The 26,899-nt window shown below is 42.2% G+C and overlaps 2 protein-coding genes across 4 annotated transcripts in view; one reads left to right on the forward strand and one right to left on the reverse strand.

The window, feature by feature from the left end:
* The first annotated feature begins 4,481 nt into the window (after positions 1 to 4,481).
* On the forward strand, positions 4,482 to 10,911 carry LOC133111966 (SH2 domain-containing protein 7-like). Of its 2 annotated transcripts, none has more exons than XM_061222617.1 (7): positions 4,482 to 4,677; positions 5,268 to 5,407; positions 5,914 to 6,080; positions 6,839 to 6,928; positions 7,451 to 7,616; positions 7,715 to 7,906; positions 8,165 to 10,911. In XM_061222617.1, exons 1-7 carry the CDS (start codon positions 4,521 to 4,523, stop codon positions 8,954 to 8,956), a joined length of 1,704 nt encoding a protein of 567 aa, XP_061078601.1. In that variant the 5' UTR covers positions 4,482 to 4,520; the 3' UTR covers positions 8,957 to 10,911. The 2 variants fall into 2 exon arrangements, with proteins under 2 accessions (XP_061078601.1, XP_061078602.1); XM_061222618.1 differs by having other exon boundaries at positions 8,168 to 10,911.
* A 6,931-nt stretch (positions 10,912 to 17,842) lies between these two features.
* LOC133111878 (calcium and integrin-binding family member 2-like) overlaps positions 17,843 to 26,899 on the reverse strand; it is a 38,405-nt gene continuing 29,348 nt past the window's right edge. For both annotated transcript variants that reach the window (XM_061222512.1, XM_061222511.1), the window contains exons 4-6: positions 22,851 to 22,998; positions 22,531 to 22,726; positions 17,843 to 19,140 (exon numbers count right to left, since the gene is read on the reverse strand). In XM_061222512.1, coding sequence (XP_061078496.1) covers positions 19,119 to 19,140; positions 22,531 to 22,726; positions 22,851 to 22,998 — 366 coding nt within the window. In that variant the 3' untranslated portion in view covers positions 17,843 to 19,118. The remainder of the gene's footprint in view (positions 19,141 to 22,530; positions 22,727 to 22,850; positions 22,999 to 26,899) is intronic.

Consider the following 26,899-nt stretch of genomic DNA (forward strand, 5'->3'; position numbering starts at 1 on the left):
TCCTTTTACTGTGTACCTTCAGGAGAAACCAGTAATTCAGATATAAAATGTAAAGATGTTGTTGTAAATGTACCATTGAGTGATTGGAGGATCTTTTTATTTTATCTTATAGATTTAGCACACCGTACAATTCATCTGTGTATATCTTGTATCAATGTGTATAATCTATCTGTGAATATCTGTATATATTGCACAGTCCATATATTGACAGTTTATGCCATCTTGTACTTTTTGTCTTTTGTCTTGTGTTTGAATTTCTATTTTATATATATATCTTGTATTTTTGCATTATTTACCAGCTGCATCTTGGAGCTAGCACATTTCACCACACATTGTACCTGTATGATTGAGTATGTGACAAATAGACTTTCATTAGATTAGGTTTTCTTTGATTGACTCCCCACCCTTTTGATACCTGAGCTGCACCTGACCCTGTCTTCTGAGTGCTTTCCTCCACCGTACAGTATGACTTCCCTCTTCCCTCCATGTGGGTGGAGCCAGGGGGCTCGCCCTCAAAAGGAGATAATGCTTCATAAAGGGCAACTGCAAACTGTTTACCTGTGAGTCATCTGTAGGTTTTGGTGAGGGTCACATACAGTATCTTCCTGGTTGTGACAGCCATTCTTCCCAAGTTGGTGGCCATCGTGTATTGGGGCTTTCACGAAGATATCGAAGATTTCTGCAAGTGTATACCATCTCTCATAAAATATTCACATGGGTTGTCAGGGGAAATGTTTCTACAAACTGCATCTCAGAAGGGACTGGAACACTGAAAAGACTGTTCCCAGTTGCTATAGTAACAGAAAGATATTGTTTATGTTCGATGGCAAACACTCGAAGGAAACATGTTGGCTTCCTGCGTTTCCTGTTTCCCTTCAGCGAGCCCAACGAGCACAGCACCTGTGTGATGCCATCAGACACTCACATGAGCCACACTGCATTTTCTGGAATGACGTGTTTGTTCTCTTGTTTTTCTTTTTAAGTGTTTAGAAAAAATCAAAACACCACAAGAGAAGCGAAGCCAGACCACCGCAGGAGAAGCAGACAGCGGCACACATTACAGTATAATCATACCCCCACCCCCAAAACTTCACCCCCCCCACCCATATTCAAAGGATGACTAGAGCATGGATGAAACTCTTCCATTAGCAGGCTGGGACTACACTGTCAGACAACACCCCCAGTGGACTGTCACTTCGCGCAACATGAGTGCCTGTTTCCCCGCTGTAGAGGCTCCGAGTGTGAGAAGATAACGCCCTCTTGGCACTCGGAGGATGGCTGACTCAGTCCTTTGTCTCCCTATGCCTGCTGGAGGGGACATTGTGAGAAGCACGTGACCACACCGTCAAGGGCACACAAATCAGTGGCTTGGGCACCTGCGGTTACAAATGAAAAATACCTTTAATCGCATTGGGTCCAGAGTGCTGAGGCTTTGAAAGCCCGGTATCGATGAGATCAAATCGATGACGACGTTTCACCAGCACTAGCTTCCCGCATAACGAAAAAGAATGGATGGGGGATAATCCTGATGCCGTGTCAGAATTGGCTGATAACAGTTTTATACAAACTTATCGCTCTTGGCCCAATAATTATGGTAAATATGATATGACGATACACTGGCACAAAATACATGCACCAGAGAGGCAACACACTTTAATGAAGTGAAAATGCCATGCTGAAATATGACATGATATATGAAAAATGTCATGCTGGAAACATCCTGCACAGATCTGTGTCTATACGCGTGTCATTTTAAGTACTTTTCACCATGGAATCAAGCCTGAAGCCCACTGCTTAGAGCCTGAACTGTTAAACCCTATGGCTCTTTCACCTCGTGGCTCTGAAAATCAGTTATCTGTGCAGATTTCTGACCTTTAGTAAATGTCATCCCCACAGGTCTAGACAGAGCCTCCTGTTCAGTTAGTCAGATGTCCTCAGTAAGTCAGACAGGCTGGCTAACACCTCTGCTCAGACAGAGGGTAGGCAGAAACACCATCATGAACGCAAACACACATACATGCAGTATAATAGTAAGATCTGATTTTCTCACAAATAATCTATTAATATGTCGATGGTAAAAAAAAGAGTTGATTCGTTTGTATTTGAATGTGATTTAACAAAATGTGAGGAGTTTTTACTGTTTAAATTGGTTTGGTTTAGCTTCAGATCGAAATTATTGCTCCAGATATGCACATTTTATTCACAGGCCCCAATATCACAATATCACATATGACATGGCATGTTTAGTCAAAAACCCAAAGGTAAAAAATAAAGTAGGTTGACTACAGTATGATTGCTGACCTAAATACAACACCAGTGTATCTTAATGTATATTGTATATAAAATATGTGGTGAAATTAAATATATAGAGATCAATAGAATTGATTGTGTCAAAAAACAACAAATGGCTGAATTATTTAAGTTTTGTGTAACCGTTATACAGTTCTAGAATTTCTATGGAATTTCTGATACGTAACTTGTAACCTTAATTCTCAGGTACACTCCTCTGCAGCTAAATGAACCGACTGCTCGCCTCCATACAATTTGTACAGTAGAACACATTAGTCATGCACAATGCTACAAGTGTTCCAACCTCCAATCCACATTCCTTCCATTGCGACACTTGCCAAATCCAATAACATCTATAATATTCGCTCATTTTCCTTATTATATTTTAATAAGCCATCGCCAGGAAATGAGACAGCCTTCATCTGAATCAAGACCAAATGGTGAGTTGCTATATTTTAGCATTTTGATATAATTATCCCTCAAAATCAGAAAATTAGTTGATAAAAGATGTCACACACACACCCAAGTTTTAATATTAGACAAAACAAAATAACTTAATTTCAGTGGATTTAATTAAAAGGAAGGTGCATCGGCACAGAGATGCGGTTTTCAACCATGTGCTTGCTAACACCTTTGTTCTGTGGTCAAGAAGGAGCCAAAATTGTCACAACTAAAACAGTCACAACCGAAACAAATGGTACTGTTTTCATAAAACTGTTTCAGTTGGTGACACTTCTCCGTCAATTCTTATTAGTGAAATAATCAATGCACTCGTCTTTTTAAGATTAATATTTTTAAATTCAAGGATTCAAACATATTATTTCCATTTGTAGTAATACAATTGTGCAGATAGAGAAAGCTACAGGCAGATCTCTCATTCTGTGTGCGTCAGTGTGATCACAACATTGGACGGAATTGATTCTTCAAATGAAGCACAAGATTTTATACAGTCTGGACAATGTTGTTACTTGAATTCACCCAAAAACCAATGGGACCCAAAGGTTATTCACACCTGTCTGCCTGCCTAGCACCCACCCTTGCCAGAGTGTATATGCCTGTTCATACACATGAACACACACATGCATGGTTGCCCACACAGCAGCCATGTTATGGGATGGATATATACAGTGAGCTCCACAATGTTTAGGACAATTCTCAGCTTTTATTAGGGTATTTATACATTTCCATTTCACCAGGTACACTTTTATATACTGCCACCCCCATTCCAAGCCAATTGCCAAATCAAGAAAAAATATGTCAGTCCAAAACATTATGGAGATCATTTTAATTTTAAGTCAATTGCTTGTGATATAGGTTTTTGTAAGTTTATTTATGATTGTGATGATATGTGGTAGTAAGTAGTAAGCTACAACTGCCGGCACAACTGCACTGATGTGGTCACAATCAAAACACTGTTGTTTGGTTAAAATGTATAATAATATGAATAATTCATCAAAAATCCAATGTACTGTGCTGGTGAGTGTTTATATAATCTCATAAATTCATATGAACAAATTTGTCAATTTTACCAAGAAAACATGTATGGAATTTTCACTCCATTTCATTAATCCAATTTGTTATTAAAATTTCAGGATAATTGAGGAGTCAAGAAGTTTTCAAGGGGGTGAATTAAAATCTTTTGGGTGTATCATTTTTCTGTAGCAGGGTTTCCATCATGTTTTGGTTGTGACAAATTCTGGAGCAGTCACTAAATTCATCTGAAGAAATGACAAAATATTGCACGGTACAACTAGTATATTAATGTATCTTGATGAAGGGTAACACGGCATAAATGAGGTAAAGAAAAATAATGCAAATTTCCATTTGCTTCAAGCCTCAGTGTGCACGACGTCTGTAGAAGGCCCATATTCCGATTGTACTGCCACCAGGCCAGATAAACAGAGTGGAACATACTGTCTTGTAGATTATCTTTTTCAGAAGGACTATCTTGCACTATCACATTATTTTTAAACAGAGAAAATAAAGGGCAACATACAGTATGTGTCGTGTACATGACTTCCTGTCAGTAATCCACGTGATGCTTTGGATTACTGCGCGCAGAGACCACATTTCTGTTCTTCACTGCTCACTTTCCGCTCTCTGTACGCTCAGGAAACTCTTGCTGGGTGTGAGCCCTACTTACTTCAGGGTGTTTTTTTTTCTGATGAAAATGGGAAGCATATTTTGTTCCATTGCCCAACACCTTTCCGAACGAACGGAAACACAAGTAAATGTCACCCTGTCTATATTACACAAAGTTGTTCTTCGCACCCCCTCAGAACACCCTTACATCTGAAGCAGCGGTCATACATGAAGAGACAAGCAGTTATTTTAATCTCGACAAAATGAGACTCCGGTCAAACCGTATTCGCCAATGCCTCACAGCAGGTATGTGTCTGGGGTCTGTCGGGCATACGTTCAATTTTTAAGAATATGCATTGCAATACATCTGGCGATTAGTGATGTAAATATTGATCATATAGGGGCACTGTTTAGGGTACAGTATTTAGTTCTGGTTTCAACGATCTTGAGGAATGGAGTTGTATTGTCATATATTGCACACTCATGTATTGCCATGTCTCTCACTCATTTTGTAAACTGTATGCATATTTATTAATGATATGTATATTTATATTATGGAATAAAATATCAGATTTAGGCAATGAGTGTTTTTGTGGGTCGTTGAAAGAAAAACTGAACTGAACTGCACTGAAACAAATATCACAAAACATGGAGTTACCACCGCCATTTTTTTGGGTGGGCCATTCAGCTCCCATCTGTTCATACTGTATATCCAAACATCATCTGGTTATATGGTGGTGTTGGTGGTCCTTTTTGCGCGTATATAATGCGCGTATATGATTGGACACTGAGGCATTGCAAAAGGTCTGTGGGTCCACAGCCAAAGAAATGCATCCTCATTTGTGGATTTCAGTTGCATTGTGATTTAAAGAGTTTGTGCTGTTGCTTGTGTTTAGGGACTTGGTGGCACAGCTGGCCCTGCTTAAGACCACTTAATTCCAGTCTTCAGTCACGTTACCTCGCTGGGGAAAGCTCCATGGATCAGAAACGGAAAAGGGCGCCTACATTCCAGACCCGTTTGAGATTTCGCCGAATGGTAAGACGCCTCCGCCACCATGTATTTTATTGTATTTAAAATTTTAAGATCACTTCATCGCATACTCTTCATGTTTAAATATATTGTGGGAACAGCGCAGAACATATTACAGTGAATGCAGTAACCAAGGTGCCAACGGTACTGAGAGCTGGCCAGTGTGAGGGAACTGTACAGTGGTAATATACACCAAATAGTCAGTCTATCCTGTTGTAGTGCATTAGATTATTAGTTTAGAATATTTTCTTTAGTTTAGATGGGAACAGTGGGGCAAAAAAGCCAGTAGTTTCCCTGAAGCACATTTAAAACTTCCTGAAAGTAGTATACTACTTGGAAAAACAAAGATGTATTTATGTAGTTATAAGTAGTATGAGGTCAGAGAAGCACGAACAATGGAAGCGTTCAGAGGGTTGATTGCCCAGCGTAGCGTACCAGGGAAAATAGGCAAATCAGCGGACAGCCATCGGCAGCATCTCAGGTGCTCATTAAAACCTCTGCCTTCTTTCCAGGACCGCGCCAGGATGGAGCAGAAGCACCCGGTGGTGGAGCCGCAGGTGGAGCTCGCCGAAGGGAGGCTGGAGGACCTGGCACTCCGCTGGTTCACAGAGACACAGGCCCCCCTCATCCTGCACCAGGGCAACTTCCCCGCCTGGTTCCAGGGCTTCATCCGCAGAAAGTAAGCAAAGCTGAGGACCTTCTGAGGGAAACAAAAAACATAGTGTGTGTATGGAGCAGTGTGATACAGAGTAGCCTACAATTGAATTTTACGTGAATTAATTTGGCATATAACTGAAATATTTTTGAATTTATTTTGAGTGTATGCATTGAACGAAGAGTTGATTTTATTTGTTTGTTGTATTTGTGCTGCTACTTCAGAGGACTATTCAGTTCAGTTAGTACATGTTGGCTCTCTTCCGATGTTAGCCTCACAGAGAAAGCACTATCAGCATTCAGCAAACCTTTTATAAAATCTTTTTAATTAAGAGATTTAAATTGGCAATTGTATGCTGAAAAAAACTTTGTATCAATAACAATAATACTTGGCTTATGATAGTTGAGAGCTAAAGAAATCCCTGCTACAATTCTTTTAAAGAGGTACCCTGAGAGTCTTTATCTAATTGAACATGTATTAAAATAACAATATTGCATGTTGGGCATTATATGGAGTGGGTGAGTTCTCAACGAGGCACTGGAGAAAATAAAGCTTTTAAGGAAATGGATATGCAAGCAATTATTTTAGAGAGATAAATGCTCCTGCTATAAAAGATTGCTCGCCGGTTCGTGGCTCAGTTCACATTCATACTGCTGCCTACAGAGCCACAACAGTCTGAATAATGAACCTGAAGAAATTACTGAGCGACACACAGTAAACAGGCTTGGACAGAGTTGCCGGAATGATCCGCTGAAGTAACCACATGCCATTTCTTTAAACAGAGATGCTGAGGCTAAGCTAGCCGACAAGGCGCTGGGTTGTTTTCTCATCCGCCTGAGTGACAAAGCCATCGGCTACATCCTCTCTTACAGGTGGGTACATCACAGTTTGCCAAATAATGTTTTAAACATATTTTTGGTAATGGAAATTTGTGGAAACCTTGTACATACCAACACAAAAACATCCTGGAAAATGTCTGTATGAAAGTGCGTTTTTGGGATCTACAGAATGTACAACATAGGTGGATGGCTGTGGTTTGTGTGTGGTAAAATGAAAGAATGTTGCTAAAACACCGCTAACCTTGCTGCAACATTTCAAAAACATTGTAACAGTGCTTTGGGCCAGTTGGCCAGCCAGTGGCCCTGCCCAGAAAAGCCATCAGAGATGGGCCAATGAGGAGCAGGAATTTGGCAGCTGCTGTGCAGCAACATAAATGCCCATTTGTTTCTCTGTAATTCACTGTAAATGACCATTGGTACAATATCAAGGACCTGATATACTGTATCTACTAAATTACTGGGAACATTGTGAGCTCTTCAAATACGTAAATAGATTTCATTTCAAATTAATACATTTCATTCTAACATTTCATCCCCTCATCTGTTTCATTTCAGGGGACGCGATCGATGTCGCCACTTTGTCATAAACCAGAACAAAGCTGGGCATTTCATCATTTCGGGTGACATAGAGACTCACCAGAACCTGACCGACCTTATAGAGCACTACAGAGCGAGCCCCATCGAGCCCTTCGGGGAGTTTCTGACGTCATCCTATTCACAGGTGAGGAGGGCTACCTTCCAACTCACGCTGGGTAGCAGCAGCATTGACAGTCTTCCGGTCTTTATACGGGAGTAGCTAACGGTGCTGTACCCCTGCAGAGCTCCTCCAGTGAGATCTACGATGAGGTCCAGGGAAAGCGCAAAGAGAGGCTGGTGAGCGTGGAAGCTGTGAGAAGCCTCTGGCAGCAGCGGGCTGTCCACTCCGAGGAGCGGCCGCCCGCACTGCCACCTAAGAGGTACAACAGGAAGTCAACCTCACCGGCGTCCCTTGACCTGGACTCCCCCTCTCAGGTAGTGCTTTGCTCTGAGGCAGCCAAACAACTTTGCACCTTATTACAAACATCTCACAATATACACACACACATCCAGTATATATGAAAGTATTTCATACGCTCTCAGAAAAAATGGCACGAAAAATGCAGAAAATTGTTTATTGTTTGTAAAAGGTAACCAAAATGAACAGTTTCAGGGCACATTTGGGAAATTCCGAGTGTATGCAAATTAATATGCATAAATTTACAACAAAATTTCCCCCCATATTCATGTCAGCAGGCAGCACCTCCAGTTCCCCTGAGGACTCCATTTCAGTTGAATGCTCGGGGCGGCTCTCTGGACGAGACAGGCACCAGTCAGGGCCAAGTCCTGTACGCCCAGCTGCAGAAGCGGCGAGCCAATCAGAGGGCGCCCGCGCCGACCAAAGAGAATGCGGACCCAGACGGGCCCGGGCCCCTCCCCGGCCCTCTGGCCACCGCGCGGACCCCCGGGTCCAGCAGCAGAGCCTCCCCGGCCCCGGGCATCGTGTACTCTGAGCTGAGCCTGGAGAACTGCAGGAGCCGGTCCTTACCCCTGCTGGACTACGACTCGGGAGAATCCCGCTCCTTCAGGCTCAGCGCCCCGTCCTTCACCCCCCCACAGCTCTCCCCCGACGCCCGGAGCAAAGGCACGGGCCCCGCGTGCTCTCTCTGGGACCAGGAGCTCGGCTTCGGACCCTCCTCCGGCAGCAAGGACGGCTTGTGCGGCAACCCTCTTTACCAGCTGGCCGGCATGCCCTGGGACACCCAGGCAGGGCGGGCCCAGGCCCTGCCCTCCACCCCGGCACCCTGTCACGAGTACGCGGAGGTGCCATTCGAGCGCCTTCAGGACGAGGACGAGTACGCCGAAGTCCCGTTCCAGCCCCTTCCCTGTCGCTCGAGCCCCTTCAGCGACAACACCTACGAAATGATCCCGGACGAGGCCTTCGACAGCAGCCCCTTCCAGGACAACACCTACGAGCTGATCCCCGAGCAGGGCATCAAGAGTGATAAATGGAGAAGATTCTTCGCTGAACATAAGAAGAAATGAAGACTTTAGGAAAAAGCCCAACACTTGAACCCATTCAAACACTATGTGACCTTACCTTTCACACTCAGACCCACCCTCAAGAAGCTGAATAAAGAAACAAGCACCACCACTACGATTCCCCTCAGAAAACATTTGTGCAGTTGAAATACTGTCTTTACTGAAACTGTTTACTGTTTTTATATTTATTCTATATTTTTTCTCCTAATAGCTGAGCTATGTGCTTTATTTAAACACGGGGAGCTAAAGACACTTTTTCATATAAGACATGTGCTGTATTGTGAAGACTGACTTTTTGTGTGTTATATTTAGTGTGAAATATTTGCTGTCTGGTCATTGGGTTATTAATCACATTTATTTCAAAAACTTGAAAATGTGTTTTATCTGAGATACTGGAGCTAGACATTATTCAGAGCTGTGCAAAGCACAGTGGAGGAATTATTTATACTGAGAATAAAATTATTCTTGATGATGATTAATCCATGATCCTTCAAGTTTCAATCAAAATTTCACTTTCAAAACATTTTGCTAAATACAGATACAGTATCGTGTAATGTACCCATCGTGTGTTGTCTTTTTTGCCAGAACCAAAATTGTTTTATAAATATTTATTTAACCTCCACAGACTGCTTAATAATAAATGGGGTGCCTTTCAATTGCACTAAAATGGAATAATTTGTGCAATGGTCTTTCTGTGAGTCAGTGTATTTCACTGATGAAAATTTCATCATTTTGAATATATTATTTGTTTATAATAATAAACTATTTTCCATGGGGAAAACTCTATACATATTAAGTAAGAAAATACATTTAGTGCAATTGTGATCCCTCTTTTTCTTCCAGTGTTACACATAACGATACTTATTTTTAACTGTAAAGTATATGAGTTGCAACACAAACCTGTCACTTGCAGAAGTCTATGGAGAAACAGGGAGTTCCCTCTAGCCAGTGATACCTTTTAGCGGGTGATCATCCCACAGTACCCCTATATTGTATCATATAAAGATAGTGGGGAAGATTTGTGGAGGATTTTTTATTTCCATCAGTCACCGGTTGTTGTAGACACTCATTTTTTCCTCTGGAGAGATCTCTTTGATTTATTCAGCACACACTTTCTCGAACAACTTCGGGAGTCATCAAACCTCACTCTCTCACCATTAGCAGAGGGCAGATTGCATGCCCAGTTCCAGGGTGAGATACATACTGTATGAATGCGTACCTGCCAGCACTTAACTTTGGTCTCTGGCTTCTCTTTGTTTTTCTACATCCCCCTTCAATCTGACCCCATTCAGTGTTTGACATCTCTTAAGAACCAGTAAGCCTTATTTTTCATCTTGATGCTGTATGAATCTTTTCTAATTTGGTGGGGTTAAATAATTAAAATGCAATAAACATAATGCTGTTCAAAGGCTCTGTACAAACTTTGTATACAAAGGTTTTGTGTGGGATGATTTTGATGCTGTAGGCTTTATAAATCAGCTGTATAAAAAGTAATGAAATATACAACCTTTAAAATGCATTTGTATCTCAGATTCTTTGTGTGTAATACTAGTGGCACTTTCCCATGCACGTTTCAAACTTCCATTTCCTCTAGGCTCTAAAATGAGAGGTTTCTCACATTGTCAAAACATTTCGATTAAAAAAAGTGTTAAAATGTTCTGTCGGTTTAAGCAGTTAGGGCCAAACTGACCAAAACTTAAAAGGCATCTTAAAGAGCATCATGAAATAACATGGGTTAGGATGACGAAATTATGGTAAAGATGACAAAATGGTGAACCACTTGCTCTTGGTCTTCTCATAATCTTCATTAAAATAACATAAGAGAGATGGAAAATGTTGTATGAACAGAAATAGAAAGGACTGGTTGTGTAATTGTTGAAAGATCAGATGTTGCACAAGACAAAACTCAAGGTTGTTAAATGTCATTCAGGTCAGCGTATAACCGTTTCAAATTTTCTTTCCGTCAGTACATAGACTCTACATCAGCTTTCATATTCCTGATGTACAACGGCAGTTATTTATGTAAAAATGTTAAATGTGTAAAAACTTTAAATTAAAAGTTGTTTGCACACCTGATGTCTCATTACTTCTCATAGTACAACACAGTACTATCATTGCAGGACTTACAGTACCCCAACCATGCCATGCCTTTTATTTTTTGGGAAATCAAAAGTTTATGATTACAGCTTTCTAAATTGTTACACCCAAACATAAAAGTGACCATCTGTCATCAGACAACCTGTCGCAGTCTTACGTACATTCACCATCTGGTGACAGGATGGTGTCACATAGGGACAGTGCTATCCCAATACAAGTCTCCAGGTGTCTCTGCCTCAGACTCTCTCCCTCTCTCTTTATGGATCAAGAGTTAGATATCGGTGCGTGGAGGCACAGTAAATTTCCATCAGCGGAAACCTGCACTGTCTGTAAAATTCAGCGACGACGTCACCAGTCCATAAAACGCAGGCTAGAGGCCATGGGGAAAGGATCTGACGTAGACGGGCTATCTCTTTCATTCTCTCTCCAAATTCATACATTAGAGAACTTGGTCAATGGCATCAACATCAACATGACATCAACTCTCAAATTTTATTTGAGAGAGATGTGCAGTTTAAGTTGAATGGACACTATTTCCTCTAGGCCTAATGGCCTGTATAAATAACTGACCGGAAACATTCTAACATAAAAATACAATCCAGCCCTTTGTGTGCTCTTTGAAACAGTTGATGCTATGAATACTATTTCAGTGTGGAGATAAGCCTGAGAGAATTTGCATGGTGGACTTTCACTGTACTCTGTACAGTGTTTGCATACACATGGATGGATAATTCTCTCAGTAAACACTGAATAAGTCCATTGCGCAGAGTAAGCTGAAATGGTATCTTCCATTCTATTGTTTCTTTATACTTTCGTGCATGTAGCCCACAGCCCATATCACCAGTCGTCATAAACTCCACGTCACTGGTATCCAATCACAGAATGAGTCTGGAACTACCATGTGCTTGTAAACCTTTTCCATTGAAACAATGCTTCAATTTTGTTGAACTTTCCGAAGTGTAATCACTAAGAGAATCAAATAAGGACAAATAGTTATTTGAGGCCTTACACTGACACTGCAGAAAAGCGACCCCTAGCGGGAGTCACATATCCCAGCAGGGTACTAATTCATCAGCCTTTTCCTCAGTTCAACCGAGCAGTGTTTTATACTATTGAACTCGTGCTTGGTGTTATGCGATAGCAGAAACGTGGATCGCACTCGAGGCATTTAGGAAAATATGTCAGGTTAATGGGGGGGGGGGAGCTATACTTTGACAAAAACAAAACAATGTTTGTGGCCAAGCACAGTTTCTCGACAAGACAGAGCACATAGCAGTTTTGGTATCAGGCTATGATGTAACTAGATCTGTGGCACCACCAGGAATTTTAGGCCCCATGAAAAGATCTCACAGTAGGCCCCACCATACCAAAAATTCCCATGTATATAATATAATATTCTTTGAGGGTCCCTGTCAGTCAGGATCAGAATCGTCCACACCTCCCGCCTCCCCCTCTTGCAGTGCCCCTGAACCTGATGCCCCTCTCTGCACCACTGTGCCCAGCTGGGTCCACGGGCATAACTCCGCCAGCTGTCAGCCCCCTGTACGCCGTGTTCTCACAGCCTAACATGCAGCTGAATGCAGAGCCCCACGAGGAGGATAATGAAAACACTAAATTAAACCATACACTCCAATCAATCGCCATCCCTGCTGCTGCAGACTCAGTGTTTGGGGGAGGGGGCGTGGGAGAAGAATGTTGAGGCCATGCTTTTGCACTCCTGTAACTGTCAGGACTAAGGTAAAGGGCAGTTATCATGGAGTAACAAAATTACCTTGCTATCGCCACAATGTCATGTACCTTAACCACTAGGCTAAAGGATCCCCCCTAACAACAATAATGCAGACAGAGCAGAAAGACAAGTAAAAATTTGGAGCATTGTTACAGAGAATTGTAAAGATAGGGGTGGACAGTTTTTATTTTTTTTATTTTAGCATTTATCAATGACTTTTTGTAGTAGTGATATGTAGTGATATTGATACATTCGCGTATGTTTGGATTGGTCAGGCTCTACAATGTATACCAGCAAATGTCAAACAAATCTCAGCACCCTATTATACCTTTCATTTTCCACAGTGAACGTATCAGGAATTACTGAGTCAGCTGGTAGGTGAATTGAGTGAAACCCGGAACCATCCCAAATCTACAACATGTACTGAAATAAAAAGCTGCTCTGCTTTACTCACACAGTATCAGTATTGCTCTTGATTTTGGACTCATTCATACCAAGACAGAATTAAGGTCCCATATACCATGACCAGTAATATAATCTGACTTTTTGATGAACTCTTTCATTCATTCAGAAAGGAGATTATTGTGATTTAAAATACGTTGTAAATATATTTTTCAATTAAAAATATTTTGAGCAATTTGAGTGACTAAATGAATCACTTGGTTAGCCTTACTCAAAACAACCACATTAAAGAGCTTCGAAAATAAAAAATCTAAACCAGGATGCTCCCCCCTACCCCCACTCTGAATTTGGATTCAGACATATTATACATTATATACATATATGCATACATACATACCCTACATACACACATACATGAATACATACATACACACACATCAGTCTGTGTGTGTGTGTGTGTGTGTGTGTGTGTGTGTGCATATACGTACATAAATTGTTGCTGGGAGGAAGATTTACAGCGCTGTCTCTCCCTCACGAAGGATTCTACTTATGATTTACGCTATCATATACAAACTCTGAAACAGAAAATCTTGTCGGGCAAGAACCTCTTCATCTAAAGAAGGTTATCAACATGTCACCAATGACCAAATCAGTATGTGTAAACAAGTATTTATGGGATGCTGCATCCATAAATAAAACCGGTAGACATCAGCATCAGAGATGGCGTAACTCAGCAAATTATAATAAAAATATCTACCATAGTGTCAGTACAATTTTCAGTTGATGTCCAGTAGTATTTCCTGGTGTAGCACAAGAGGTTGCATTCATGTCTGTGAAAGTCTATTATAATAAGACATGGAAATCATGTCCCATTTGCTCCACCTGGGGGTCATAATCCAAAAAGAAGATTACATTTGATATTTTTAAAACTATTGGGTGTTGACAATATCTGCCTGATGATTTATTCTTGTTATTGAAAAACACATTTATCAGAAAATCATTTAAAAAATGCTACAGCAAATATTTCAAAATATTTCAAAAGGTGCTTCTAGTGAGCTAATTTGGCGCCTACATTAACATCAAATTGCGCAACCTTTAAAAGGGCGCAGCATTTGTCCTATATAAAGTGAGGTTATGAAACGACAGGGGCCATTCTCCGAGACCGTCCGGCGTGACATGGGTGCGCAAGTATACAGCAGGCCAAGCAGTATAATGTGAATCAACGTTCTTATGGCTGCTTTACAGCCAAGGCAACTGCCTGGCAGTATCAGGCCCAAACAGAAGCGGCCCTTTTGGAATCTAGCTAAATCAGCAGATGTTCTCTGTGAAGAGGGTAATTAATAAAGCCGCCGCGTCAGCGTGATATTCCCCTGGATTTTTAATACAGCTCTCATAAATGGAGCTGGAAGTAATAGGACGATGAATTAACTGCATATTAGCATGGGCTGTCTTCCCTAATGACCACATTGCAGAATTTCTTTTTCTTTTTTTTTAAATATCAGTTCAGTCTTTTTCTGCAAATGTTATTTTATTGTGCACCATAGTGGCAATTTCAAACGTTGCATAACCTTGACGATAAATCGTTTTCAATTTGAGGGAATTCGCTTACCGTCTACGTTCCGCTCGAAATCAGATCCATACCCCATGGCCTCCAGCATGCGTTTTATAGACTGGTGACGTCATCGCTGAATTTCACGGACAGTGCAGGTTTCCGCTGATGGAAATTTACTGTGCCTTCACGCGCCGATATCTAACTCTTGATCCATAAAGCTAATGCACGCATAACTTTGTGCACGCGGATAATTCAATGCGTATACATTGTCAATGTGCATTAGCCTTGCTTCAGTTTCTAATGGTTTCGGAAACCAAAGCACACGAAGGGGCTTTGTTCCTAAAGGGCAACCATGCAGCTGCAATTAAACGAAAAACTGTCCTGCTAAAATAGAAAAAATATACATTCTGATTGTATGTAAACACATATGTATACTGTAGGATATAAGCCACACATACACATATGCACACACATGCACAGAGAGTGAGAGAGAGACAGACAGAGAGAAAACATATTGAAACATATGCCTACACCTTCTAATTTAACACAGAAAAACCAACCCTTGCAAATGAAGGAGGTGGTTGATGTTCAGGAACCCAGATAAACTTGACTAGCCTGGACCCGGGTCAGAAAACCCTTTGTGTTTTCAAATCGGCTCCGAGCCCCCGGCCCCCAAACGAGAGCGTAGCGTAAATCATCTCCACGTTAATATGGTCAAGGACAGTTCCTCTGGCTTCCCTGGGAGCAGATTTACTGTGGGCCCTGGGTGCGGAGCTTAATCAGACTCCCGGATGCTGATGCAGCTCGCCCGTAATGATCACACTGTGCTTAAAAACTCATTACAGGTTATACGAGAGGATGTGCAGAGACATAATCACTTTTTGATCTTTATTGTCAGGAGGCAAAGTGGAGGCATTCAGCTGAATGCTTTGAATAGCGTGGGGATTATAGGGTGCATCTCGGGCAAGGGGTGGCTGAAGTAGAATTCTACTAGGATCTTTGCTGTCCCTCTCCTACAGGGCCAGAGCTGTTCGTCTAGCAGAATTGTCTGTTTCCTTTTAGTGTAATATTCTCATTAACACGTACAGAAAATGTGAGTTGTTGTTTTACTTACCTTAGTCTTTACAGTAAGGCGAAGCAGCATGTACAGCAGACATTTGTGCTCCACTGTTTTTACTGACTGATCAGTATCCTGCAAAATTCAGACTATTTACAAAATTCGTTTTAAAAAAGAAAACAAAGAACATCCATTACCAAAATTGGATTATACATTGTACAAATATAGAAGCGAAGCACAACATGGAAACTGATAAAGACAAGAAGATGGCACAGAAATGACATTAAAATTCCACAGGGATTTCAAATTATTTTCAGCGGCACTTAACAAAACCGCGGAGGGACTGTGCAAGTGTGCAGGGCTGCCAACAGTTCTGCATTAGCCTGGCTGCCCCATATTTCAGCCCACAACTGTTTTTACCTCGCACGACACCTTTCTCCTGCATTAAGTGCTTTGGGGTTATTTAAATGTGGGGTTACTTGCTGGTTACTGTGTGCCAGAAACAGAATTAGGATAATAAATAATCAGGATTAAATACCCCAAGGTCCCCTATATCATCAGCTTTTCCCCATACACAATATTGATGAATATCACTCCACGCTGGCCTTTATTGGGCAAGGGGATGTTGGCAGTCCTAGTAGACATAAAACATACTATGTATGTTATCTAAGTAATCAGAATCAGAAACAATGTGACCCATATGTCAGGTTGAATTCTGAACCTATTGCACCTAATATATAAAATAATCATATATAATAACGTATATAACTTATAAACATAGAGTATATGACAAGAAAATATGATTTAAAAAATAGAACCCTGATATACTTGATACATAAAACATGACTTACTGTTTGGCCTACTAACTGTAATAGATGTTGGAGTCCTATTTGAATACATATTTAACATATTTATTATAGCGGTCAAACCACATATAGTGTATAGCGGGCAAACGTGTGGTGTATAGTGGTGAAACGTGTGGTGTATAGTGGGCAAACATGTGGTGTATAGCAGTTTGGGAATTTGGCTTAGAGTAAGTTGGTGGGTGGAAATGCCCTTGAACAAGGCACTAAACATGATTTGGTTCTGTAAAATACTATAAGTGGATACTATGTTAGCTTTGATATTTTACTGAGATTAAGTCTACTACATTACATTACATTACATTATTTCATACATTACTACTATTTCAGTAAACAATAATGCATTAACTTGAAAGTGTGGAATGTGCAGTATCTCTAACATATATAAATTGATTTTGCCACTATTACAAATGCATCTTTTTACCTTTATTACATACTGTTTGATAGTACCACTGAGAACACTTGTTCTTATTCTTATGCACCTCTGTAGTTTGGAGATTTAAATGATTTGGTTAAAATATTTCTCTTCAACATGACTATATTACAAGGAGGGTCATTTAATATATTTTTTAAGTGCATCTGAAAGGGAAGGCAAAATTCAAGGGGAAAGAATTGTTCCGTTTTTAGCTTAGATCATATTTTAAAGGAAAGGGAAGCTAAACTTAAGCTAAGACATTAAGACATTTTGCATTCACACTGAAAGGGCACTTCAATTTTATCAAACTTCAATATTTATTTTGCTGAATTAACTGTTTCAGGTATCACCACGATTCATAGGCACAGTTTGTAAAATGCTAATATTAACTGTGGCTAACTGGGCAATCGTCACTGGTACCTGACAACTCAGCTGTCTGGTTGCAACCCAGCTGGGAACTGCAGTTGCTGCTGCATGTTTATGTTTGTATCAGCGTGAAAGCAAACCATTCACTGCCTCACCGACTTGCATAGATGTCCACAGCATACTAATTAGACCATGCTGACAGGTGATTGTTCCAGGCATGAAAAAAATATCATGACACCAACATCAACCAAAACCCATATCTATAAATGATGCACAAAGGCACTTGGCAAAGGAAACTCATAAGCAAAACTGTTAACCAAAATCTCTGTAGCATCTCCTGTTAATCACCAGCAAGTGTCATTGTGAGAACAGCAGTACAGAGGAGGAAAGAAACCGCCGGAGACCATGTTTTGCTTTCAAAAGTAGATTCATTAAGTCAATAAGCAACAGAAAACTCATTTATTCAAAGTTTAGCCAAATGTTCTATATCACATCAAATACTGGAAAAGAGGTGTATTTAGGGACTGCAACGTATGTGTAACATCTCGACGTTAAAGACGGGAAAAGGTTTATTAAAGCGTAATATAAAGATGGGAGAGTCATGAATGGTCAGGTGAGTGAATGGAGTAGAGATGAGGGAGCCCTTCCTTCAACTGGAGAACAGTTAGATATGATTGTCGTCATGCTCCAGTATGCAGTATTAGCAATACCGGAATTAAAATGACACAGCAATTTGCAGCAGGGAAACGGAAGCATTCATGCATTTCATGGAGAAAGATTGCATAGCGGTTAAACAAAATGAAATATATATTTTTTGTGTCCTTGGTGCCAGTGCTGTGCTTTTTTTTTGCTATCCCCTTCGTTTAGTTTTCCTTGGCGCACACCAGGTTTACGAGCGGTCCTGTCTGGTCATATGTGGAGTGTCCGATTCTCATCTACAATGGGCAACAGGCACACGCTGCAGTGAATACTAAAAGAAAAAAAGCCAAAGAGTTCAGGCACAGATGTGCAGAAATATTCCCCCAAGTGTGGGACAGTGTTGTTCAGGAGGTATCCGTAAAGCCAACATCACTATTTCCGTTTTCCTTCTTCTGTACTTTCTTAAGAGCAGGCAAAATGCAGTTTTCATCTTTCATCTCTCTCTCAGTCGTTTCCCATTAACTTGGTCGCTCGAACAGTTGCAAGAACCCTTTGGGGAGGGGGGACAAAAAAGCATGCATCAATTTTATGTTTGTGTTCATTTCCCGAATCCTTCTCAGTGGAAAAAGGGTGAAAGGGCGCAAAAGGCCTGTGCTTCCTTCTTTAAAAAGAAAAAAAAAAGAAAAGATTGTGAAATCCGAGCCCAACGTGACGGTCGGTCACTGCCGTGTGGTGTTTTTGCACAAGTACACCTCCGAGGTGGCCCCCGGGGGCGAGGGAGGGAGCGCAGACAGGCACTGTGCTGTAGTCGGGGTGTGGTCAGGGACACGGCGGGGGGAGGGGGGGTCAGCTTCTCCGCCGCGGTCCGCCGGCCCGGCGGCAGCTCGTCCGCCGTCCTCAGAGGGAGCCAGCTTCTGCTGCGGAGGCGAGGTGGGCTTCCGCCATCGGCTCGCGCCAAAGCAGGAGTCCCGGCCTGCTGAGGTCAAGAGGACCCGGTCACGTCATGTGACTGGCCCGCACCTGGATATCCTTCCTGTGAGCCCTCTCAGATTCGTATATGGAAGGTGCTGGAATCACAGAGACAGAAGAGACACATTACGAGACACCATTTTATGTAGCTAAACATGAACATGTCGGTATGTTGCCAAGTTTCAAACATTTCCTGACAGATGATATTCACATACGCCACATCCCCCCAACATATTCCCCCCCCACATATTTTCCGCCCCCCTCCGAAAAATATGTATTAAACTCCATTTGTGATGTGGCAATTTTTAGATTGTCTGTTCCACACATTTTCTGTGAAAAGCTTTCTTTAACCTTTGCGAATAATAGTTCATAAATGGCAAAATCCCATATGCTCAAGTGGCAGCTCAACTGTTATGAAAAAGCACACAGTATATGCCTCATTAACAATATATTTTTAATATATAATAATTAAACTCAGATGAAGTTATAAAACAGACCAGATGGCTCTTGATGAAGTTCGGCAAATGAATTACACCGAAGCAAATACAAGTATGGGGAACTATATTGGCCGTAACTATTTAATGCCAGCTTTGTTACATAAAGCATCTGTGACTCACTCAAACAAAAGTACAACAGGATTGCAAGAAAAATCACAGGTAACGCATATTTTCACATTATAATGTTGACTTTATAAACATCAAAGTGTGATAGAACAGAAGATATCTGGATGATTTACAGAGGCATAAAACCACCGATAATGTGACCTCCTCTGTAGGAATGGAAGAAGACCGTTTTTAGCACCTGACAATGCAAATTTAGCTTCACGTCATTTAAATAGGCGCTAAACATCATAGCTGTGACCAATTACCGACAATGGATGGACGCATGTACCCCACACATGGTGATTTAAAGCTTCTGTGTGGGGTATGGACGGCGAAGGCGTAGAGGAGGAACTTTAGCGGTGAGTCCGCACACAGCTTCCTGAATCACTCTCCGGCTGCCCAGTTTGTCGCGCTTTATGAGATCACCCGGCAGATTAATCTCCCAGGACATTTCATGCTTTTCTTGGCTTTTCCATTTAAAATGGTTATGTGCCACTCTGGCGCCGGAACGAGCCTGACTGCCTTTAATGATTTACTGAGCAATTTCCCCGACGAAAAATGTGCCCGGTCCCAAAGAACAGATCACTCCACTGGTGATGCCAACGCAGAGCGCTAATGCTCCCATTAAACTACCATCTCTGCGCTAATGGCTACACCTCGGTGTGAAATAGAGTTTCTCTCTCAGGTTGGTCTTTGATCCGGTGACAGTGCATGGCATGCTGTGTTGCAGCAGCAAAGATACTGAGGATCATGGGAACAGAACTTCTGCCTAAACCGTGAAATTGCAAGCATTTCCATAACCAGCCAAGAAAAAATTGAATGCATTTTTGTTGCACATTTTATCGATTCTGTACTTTGTATATATCTATTTCAACAGTATTCACAAATATCAAGCCATTTATTTATATATCGAGCACATTGTCCCTTACTGAAATGGCACAAAATAAAAATGACAGCACTCTTTGTACTTCCTACAGAATGCCCAACATACATGCAAATGACCACTGCAGGAGACATGCACATCTGTGATGGGCCAGCTCCCTGTAAAACCAAGGCCGAGGGAGCACCACCACCATAAAATGTGTTCTGCCACACAATTACAGTCCAGAGCAAGCGCCATGAGCTTCTACAACACGTGCAAAAGGAATACACGATAAAGGTTGATGAAACGTTATATAAAGGTTGATGAAACTTTATAAAATCTTAACTGTAAAGCAATAAAGGGAGCTCACAAAGAACACGCCCTGCTCCACCAATTAATTACACCATAAACTGCTAATGTTTTATAATAAATGGGAATCATGAAATGGAATAAAATGTTCTGCATTTATGACATTAAAGGAGAATACATAAAAAGATTAAATATGATAAGCTATGTGTTCAATGCGCAATGAGATCTTTATTCGAAGACTACATTATTATCATAAATCATGATAAACTCAGCATGGAGGTTTCCTCGAATCACAGTAAACACATTTCCGCGAAGTAGTCTGGGCAAATGGAAAACTAGTGTCAACAAAGGCAGCCTGTGTCCTAAAGTGAAAGTACTTTCAGTCTACTGATGACCAAGGAAAGAAAGCACATGCACTTAAGGATACAGGTGGCTTAAAAGCAGTGAAAAACCACAATATACTAATTAAACATTAGGCGTGAATTTCACTCACAGTGAATGAGTGGAACAAGGATGTGTTGTGTGGTCACTGCGCAACACAAAGTTTATGCCAAAATAAATGTAACTGGTGATTTAGCAGAATGTAGTCTTGCCATTCCTGTCCTGGCTGTTATTAACTGTCAATTCAATTTTCAAATTAGTTCAACCAAAAATGTTTTCCATAGCACATTTTACAGAGGCACTATCAAAGAGAGATTTGACAGGAACATCGGAAAACATGAAAATAGGAAAATTGGGAAAGAATAAAAATGAAAAACAAAAAACAGCACACTTTCTTAACATCCCTAACTGAAAGGAAAACACTCAGACAGTAGTGAGAAAAAACACCCGAAGGAAAGAAATCTCAGGAGTTTTGCTCAGACTGCTGCATGAACATCCCCTAGCTTCTCAGCAGTCAAAGACACGCTATCAGTTGCCACCACTGAGAGATCCGTCAAGCCGCATCCAATCACTGCTATCTATCCTGGAGTGTGCTCTGTAGCTAGTAGTGTGAACAATAGTCCCTGGCTCTCAGGGCTTGGCATCAGAGGAGTGCACGTGCTCCCACTGCAGTGCTCCTTGCATTTTGTTCAGGTGGTACGGTAGTGATACAGGAGATACCATGTAAATTCAGCTAGGCAGAGCACAGCAGGGCCATCTAAAGTAGCTGAGAGATGCTATCAGTTAGCAATGCAGCCTTCACGCACGCACGCAGGGCATAAATCAACCTTAAACACTGTTCTAGTGAGTAAGGAAAAAGATTATGTCAATCAAAAAGGAGATACAGGGTTTAAATCCAATCCAAAACAAGCACCGTGACTGCCGGGTTCATTCTGGACAGCCCAGCCCATGTCACTCAAGCCCCCAGCACGAGTGTTTTTAGTAGTGAGCTGCTACTGGCTGGGCGGGGACTTCAGAAGGAACGCTGTGATGGACGGGCCTGCTCTAAAACTCCCTTAGGTGAGTTTCATACATCCCCTATTCAGAGCAGCATGACACAGAACTGTTCAAGCACACCGTCCAGCTCAGCTTTCCTGATCGAATCTTCAGCTACTTGAATCCTGCAACCGGGAAACGGTTCTCATTCCCCATTGAACGGACACAAAGGTGACTTTGACCTTTCAACGAGGGAGGAGCAAGGGGCAACTAAGATTCTGAGAGGTCTTAAAGGGCGTCGGAACCGCGTGTTTGACACTCCGCTCAGGGTTTCAAATGAGGGCCATTTCAGCCGGTACCTTAAGAAGTCAGGGGCCCTGGAAATCATGTTTTCGAAGTCGGCAAAGGAGAGCTTGCTGTCCCCGTCCAGGTCTGCCTCCTCGATGGCCTTCTCGCACACGAGGTTCACCTCCTCCGGCGTCAGCTCCTCCCTCGTCAACCTGTTCAAGGTCTTCTCCAGGTCCTCCTTGCAGATGAAATTGTCTGTGTTGAAGTCTGATGACATCAAAGCAAGACAATAGCACAAAGACAGAAGCATCTATTAGTCTCTTTGAAGGGGCTATGCTGTTAGGTATTCTGCCCATATTGCTACACCACATGACCTCAGTGACCAGCTCACCGTATATTTTGAAAGCATATATGGCCTTAAGTTCTCGTGGGGCCATTTCGCTGAGCACAGAGAACATGTCAACAAAGTCGTTGAAGCTGAGATTCCCTTCCCCGTCCTCAGAAAAGGACTCCACGATTCTGCTCCGGAAGGGATTCTCCTGCAGAACACATCAAACAGAGAAAGGCCCGTCTCAATCATAGAGTCCCTCTGATATGCTAAACAGTACCCAGGAGGAAGAGGAAGAGGAGAATGAAGGGGGGGGGGGGGAGGGGCTTTCAAGCGGCTGATCTGTAAATGACTGCTTTACAGGGCTAATAAAGAAAAGCTGCAAAGATTCTCCGGGAGTGGTCACCAGTCTAAAAACCCAATCAAGGGCCATAAATCTAGGAGGTGTAATTACCACGGAGTGCAGGTTCAAGGAGAGAGCAGGGATTTGGCATTAGAAGCCAGAGGCTCCCCGATGCAATGAATTAGGGGGCAGTGTCACGCACCGGTGTGCACAAATACAACCCTCAACAAGTAATCAAGTGCCATCATCATTATGTAACACATGTAATGGAGTTGAAAGTACGGTGTCGTCGCTGTTGAAACGTGAGGGCTATAGACTGAAATCTGGTGAAGTGAATGAGCTTGTTTGTGCAATAATACAGGTGTGGGAACGAAAAAAAGAGAAGCATGTCCTGTGTTCAATCGGCGAGTGTGTGTGTGTGTGTGTGTGTGTGTGTACGTGCGTGTGTGCATGGGTGAAAGAGGATATGTGTTTTCATTCATTGTACATTTCTCCATAATGTTTACAGCTGATTCCGCACCTGTTACTCTATCTTTCATTTGCATCCATATTTGCTTGTTGAGATTCTATGAATTAGCATTCAACAGCAGGTTGAGAGTATCAGGGATGTAGTACCAGGATCCAGTTGCGAAGACCAGGAGTAGTTTTCAGGGTTTTTATTATAAGTTTGGCAGGTTAAACAAGCCAATAGGTAAATACTCCAGCAAACAGATACAACAAGGATAATCCAAATCGAAGTCATGGACACAGGCGAAGGGTCGAAAACAAACAGGCAAATCAGAGAGAAACAGAATCCTGAAGCAGAGGTCGAAAAACAAAAACAGGTCGATAAACTACGGATCAATACTATACAGAAGGGATATGCTAAAGACGGAAGTCGAAAACAAAACAGGTCGTAACGGGAGTCAATCAGGAATAAACGCTGGAGAGTATGGATTTGACACATAACAATCTGGTGAAGAAACATACAAACAGAAGGGGCTTTATGAGACAGTTAACAAGAGGGAATGGCAATCAGTTGTGGGAAACAATCAGGTAGGGAAAACGCAGGTGAAACAAATAACAATGAAAAAACAAGGGGTGACTATGGTGTGCACAGAGGGTACCAAAACACAGAAACACAAAGCACAGACCAAAGACTAGACAATGAAAACACAGAACCTGACAGAAAGTTGAGAAATGTGTACTCTCTTGGGTAGCACCTACACAACTAAGTGGAGAAGAACTGACACAAGTTGTTTCGTCTGTTTTCTGTGTGCCGGGTTATTCTTTCATTTGCCCAAGTCTGGGGCAAAGAAAACCCAACCACTTCCACAACCCTCAGAGTCTCTTCACCCTGTATGCCTTCACTGGCCACCCTATGGTAACTTTCAATGGCTCAGCAAGGCTTACATAGAGAAATATGCACAGCTTATAGGTGTCCTGTTCAAGAGTTCAGCAGCACCGGATGGGGTTATAACCTACAGTATGAGCTTTCAGTTGTGAATCAGGTTCTACACAGCTCCACACTAAAGTATGGCGGAGCAATTCCCCCAGTTTGTGCAAATGAGCAAAGAAGTCGTTTCTAAGCACGGCTCCATTCCGTTTCAAGCTACACCAAGTGTCAACCATTCAGGGTTTTAAGAGTCTACAGATCTCTGACCGATTTACCGACCGAGCTGGTCAGAGATGATGCAAGTTCTTTCTGTGCAGACAGGGGCGTCTGCAGTAGGAATTTTGGGCCCCACCATCCTGTAAAATAAGAAAATATCTGAGGGCCCCTTTCAGTCAGGGCCTTGGAACTGGACTCTCCCTCACTATACGGCACCCCTGCGTGCAGATGCATTGCATGCTTCGCCTCGTTGCCTCATCAGTGTGTTGTGTTATGTAAGTGAGTACGCACTTAAATAGTCCAGTAAATGTCTATTTTATCATATGGATGCTCTCTACAATGCTGTACATGTCATCTATATGGTGCGTGTGTGGGTTGATGGAGTGTGGGGAAAGTCAATTACAGTAAATACATACAGACAGATATGCACACATTGTCAGCCAATACCTACAACACATACAGACCATATTCATGTTCATATATTTGCCGTAAACTGCCGTCGAAGCTGGGGGGCACGTCAGCAATGCAATGGATGGCTCCTCGTCCAGAGAAAAGCTAATTAACGTAGATATTGCCGAAGTGCCCACGTCGTGATTAACGTCCCCCGTGATGATGCCATTTGGTATTTGCATATCGTCGTGGTGATGGAAGGTGGTGGTTGTGAGGGGGTGGGGGGGCAGGGGCACTCAAGTGGCTTCAGTTCAGTTCCATCCAGTTCTGCTGAGGCTTATAGTCCTCCACTGCTCTACCCCAGCCTCCCCTACCCCCAGCCACCCATGCATTTTTTACATGCAGGCTCCATTATGCTGCACCGGGGGAATATATTACCCCCCGCCCTTCTCAACACATAACCCACGGGGGAGGGCTTGACGGATGATTGTGTTAAATTTCTAATCCATCACAGGATTGTGTTGTGACGGCAGCGGGATTAAAAAAATGGGAACTGCACCGTGCATGTGTTAACGGCGGCCCCGTCCTGGGATTCACGAGCCGCGTAAACGATATTAGCGTCACGACACGCAATATCCCAGCATCCCCTTTAGCTAGCTGATTCATCCTGGGTGGGCAGTAGTGTCAAATTTTAATATTGCAATGTTCACACAGTGGACATGAATACAGTCGCAATTCTTCCAGGAAGCATCATACGGTAAACCGGGAGTTCTGATTGGCTGAACATGTTTAATAGAGGAAGAAGCTAGCTCTGGCAGTGGAGGAGGCTGCCAGGACATCAGGGTTTGATGCATGCAGTTTTAATTGGGACATTACATGGCATCGGTTCCCACTTATCTGGCCTAGACTAATGAATGGTCCTCCTATTATTCCTCTTTGAATTATGACCTTACTGCTACTGCAGTTTTGCTGTTATGAATAATGCTATCATCACTCCAATTCAATAATATATTTAAACAAAAAGAAAGCCTTGGCTTGTTCCAACACACCCAACGGCTTGCTTCGGAAATAAAAGCGTATGCTGCTACACAACCATGAAATTATGCAGTGCACACAAATCCCTGGCAGGAAAAGAGGCTTTCATGCAGTGTTAACTTTCAGCAGCACAGACGGTGACATCAAACCCCCCACAGACAGCATGATTTCATAAACAGTATGGCTATCGTGCCCATTAAAGGCCTATTAATTCCTATAAAATAAAAGGGCAAGAGATTAGATATCGAGCTACAGTCACTGAGCACTTTATTAGGTAGACCTGTACACCAGCTTGTTAATGCAAATATTTCATCAGCCAATCATGTGGCAGAAAGTGAATGCATACAAGCATGCAGACATGTTCAAGAGGTTCAGCTGTTTTTCAGATCAAATGTCAGAATGGGGAAGAAATGTGACTTTGAACGTGGGATGATTGTTGGTGCCAGACAGGGTGGTATCTCAGAAACTGCTGATCTCCTGGGATTTTCACACACAACAGTCTCAAGAGTTTGCAAACACCCAGCGTGCAGCAGTTCTGTGGGCAAAAACGAAAGGTCAGAGGAGACGTGCCAAAGACTGTTCAAAGCAGACAGGAAGGTGACAGAGATGCAAATAACCACGCATTACAATAGTGGTATGCAGAGCAGCATCTCTGAACACACAATGCATCAAACCTCTAAGTGGATAGGCTACAGGAATAATAAATAATAAAGTGCTCACTGAGTGTGTGTGCAGCAAGTCATGGTTCAAATT

Source organism: Conger conger, chromosome 15, assembly GCF_963514075.1.
Source record: "Conger conger chromosome 15, fConCon1.1, whole genome shotgun sequence".
NCBI lineage: Eukaryota > Metazoa > Chordata > Actinopteri > Anguilliformes > Congridae > Conger > Conger conger.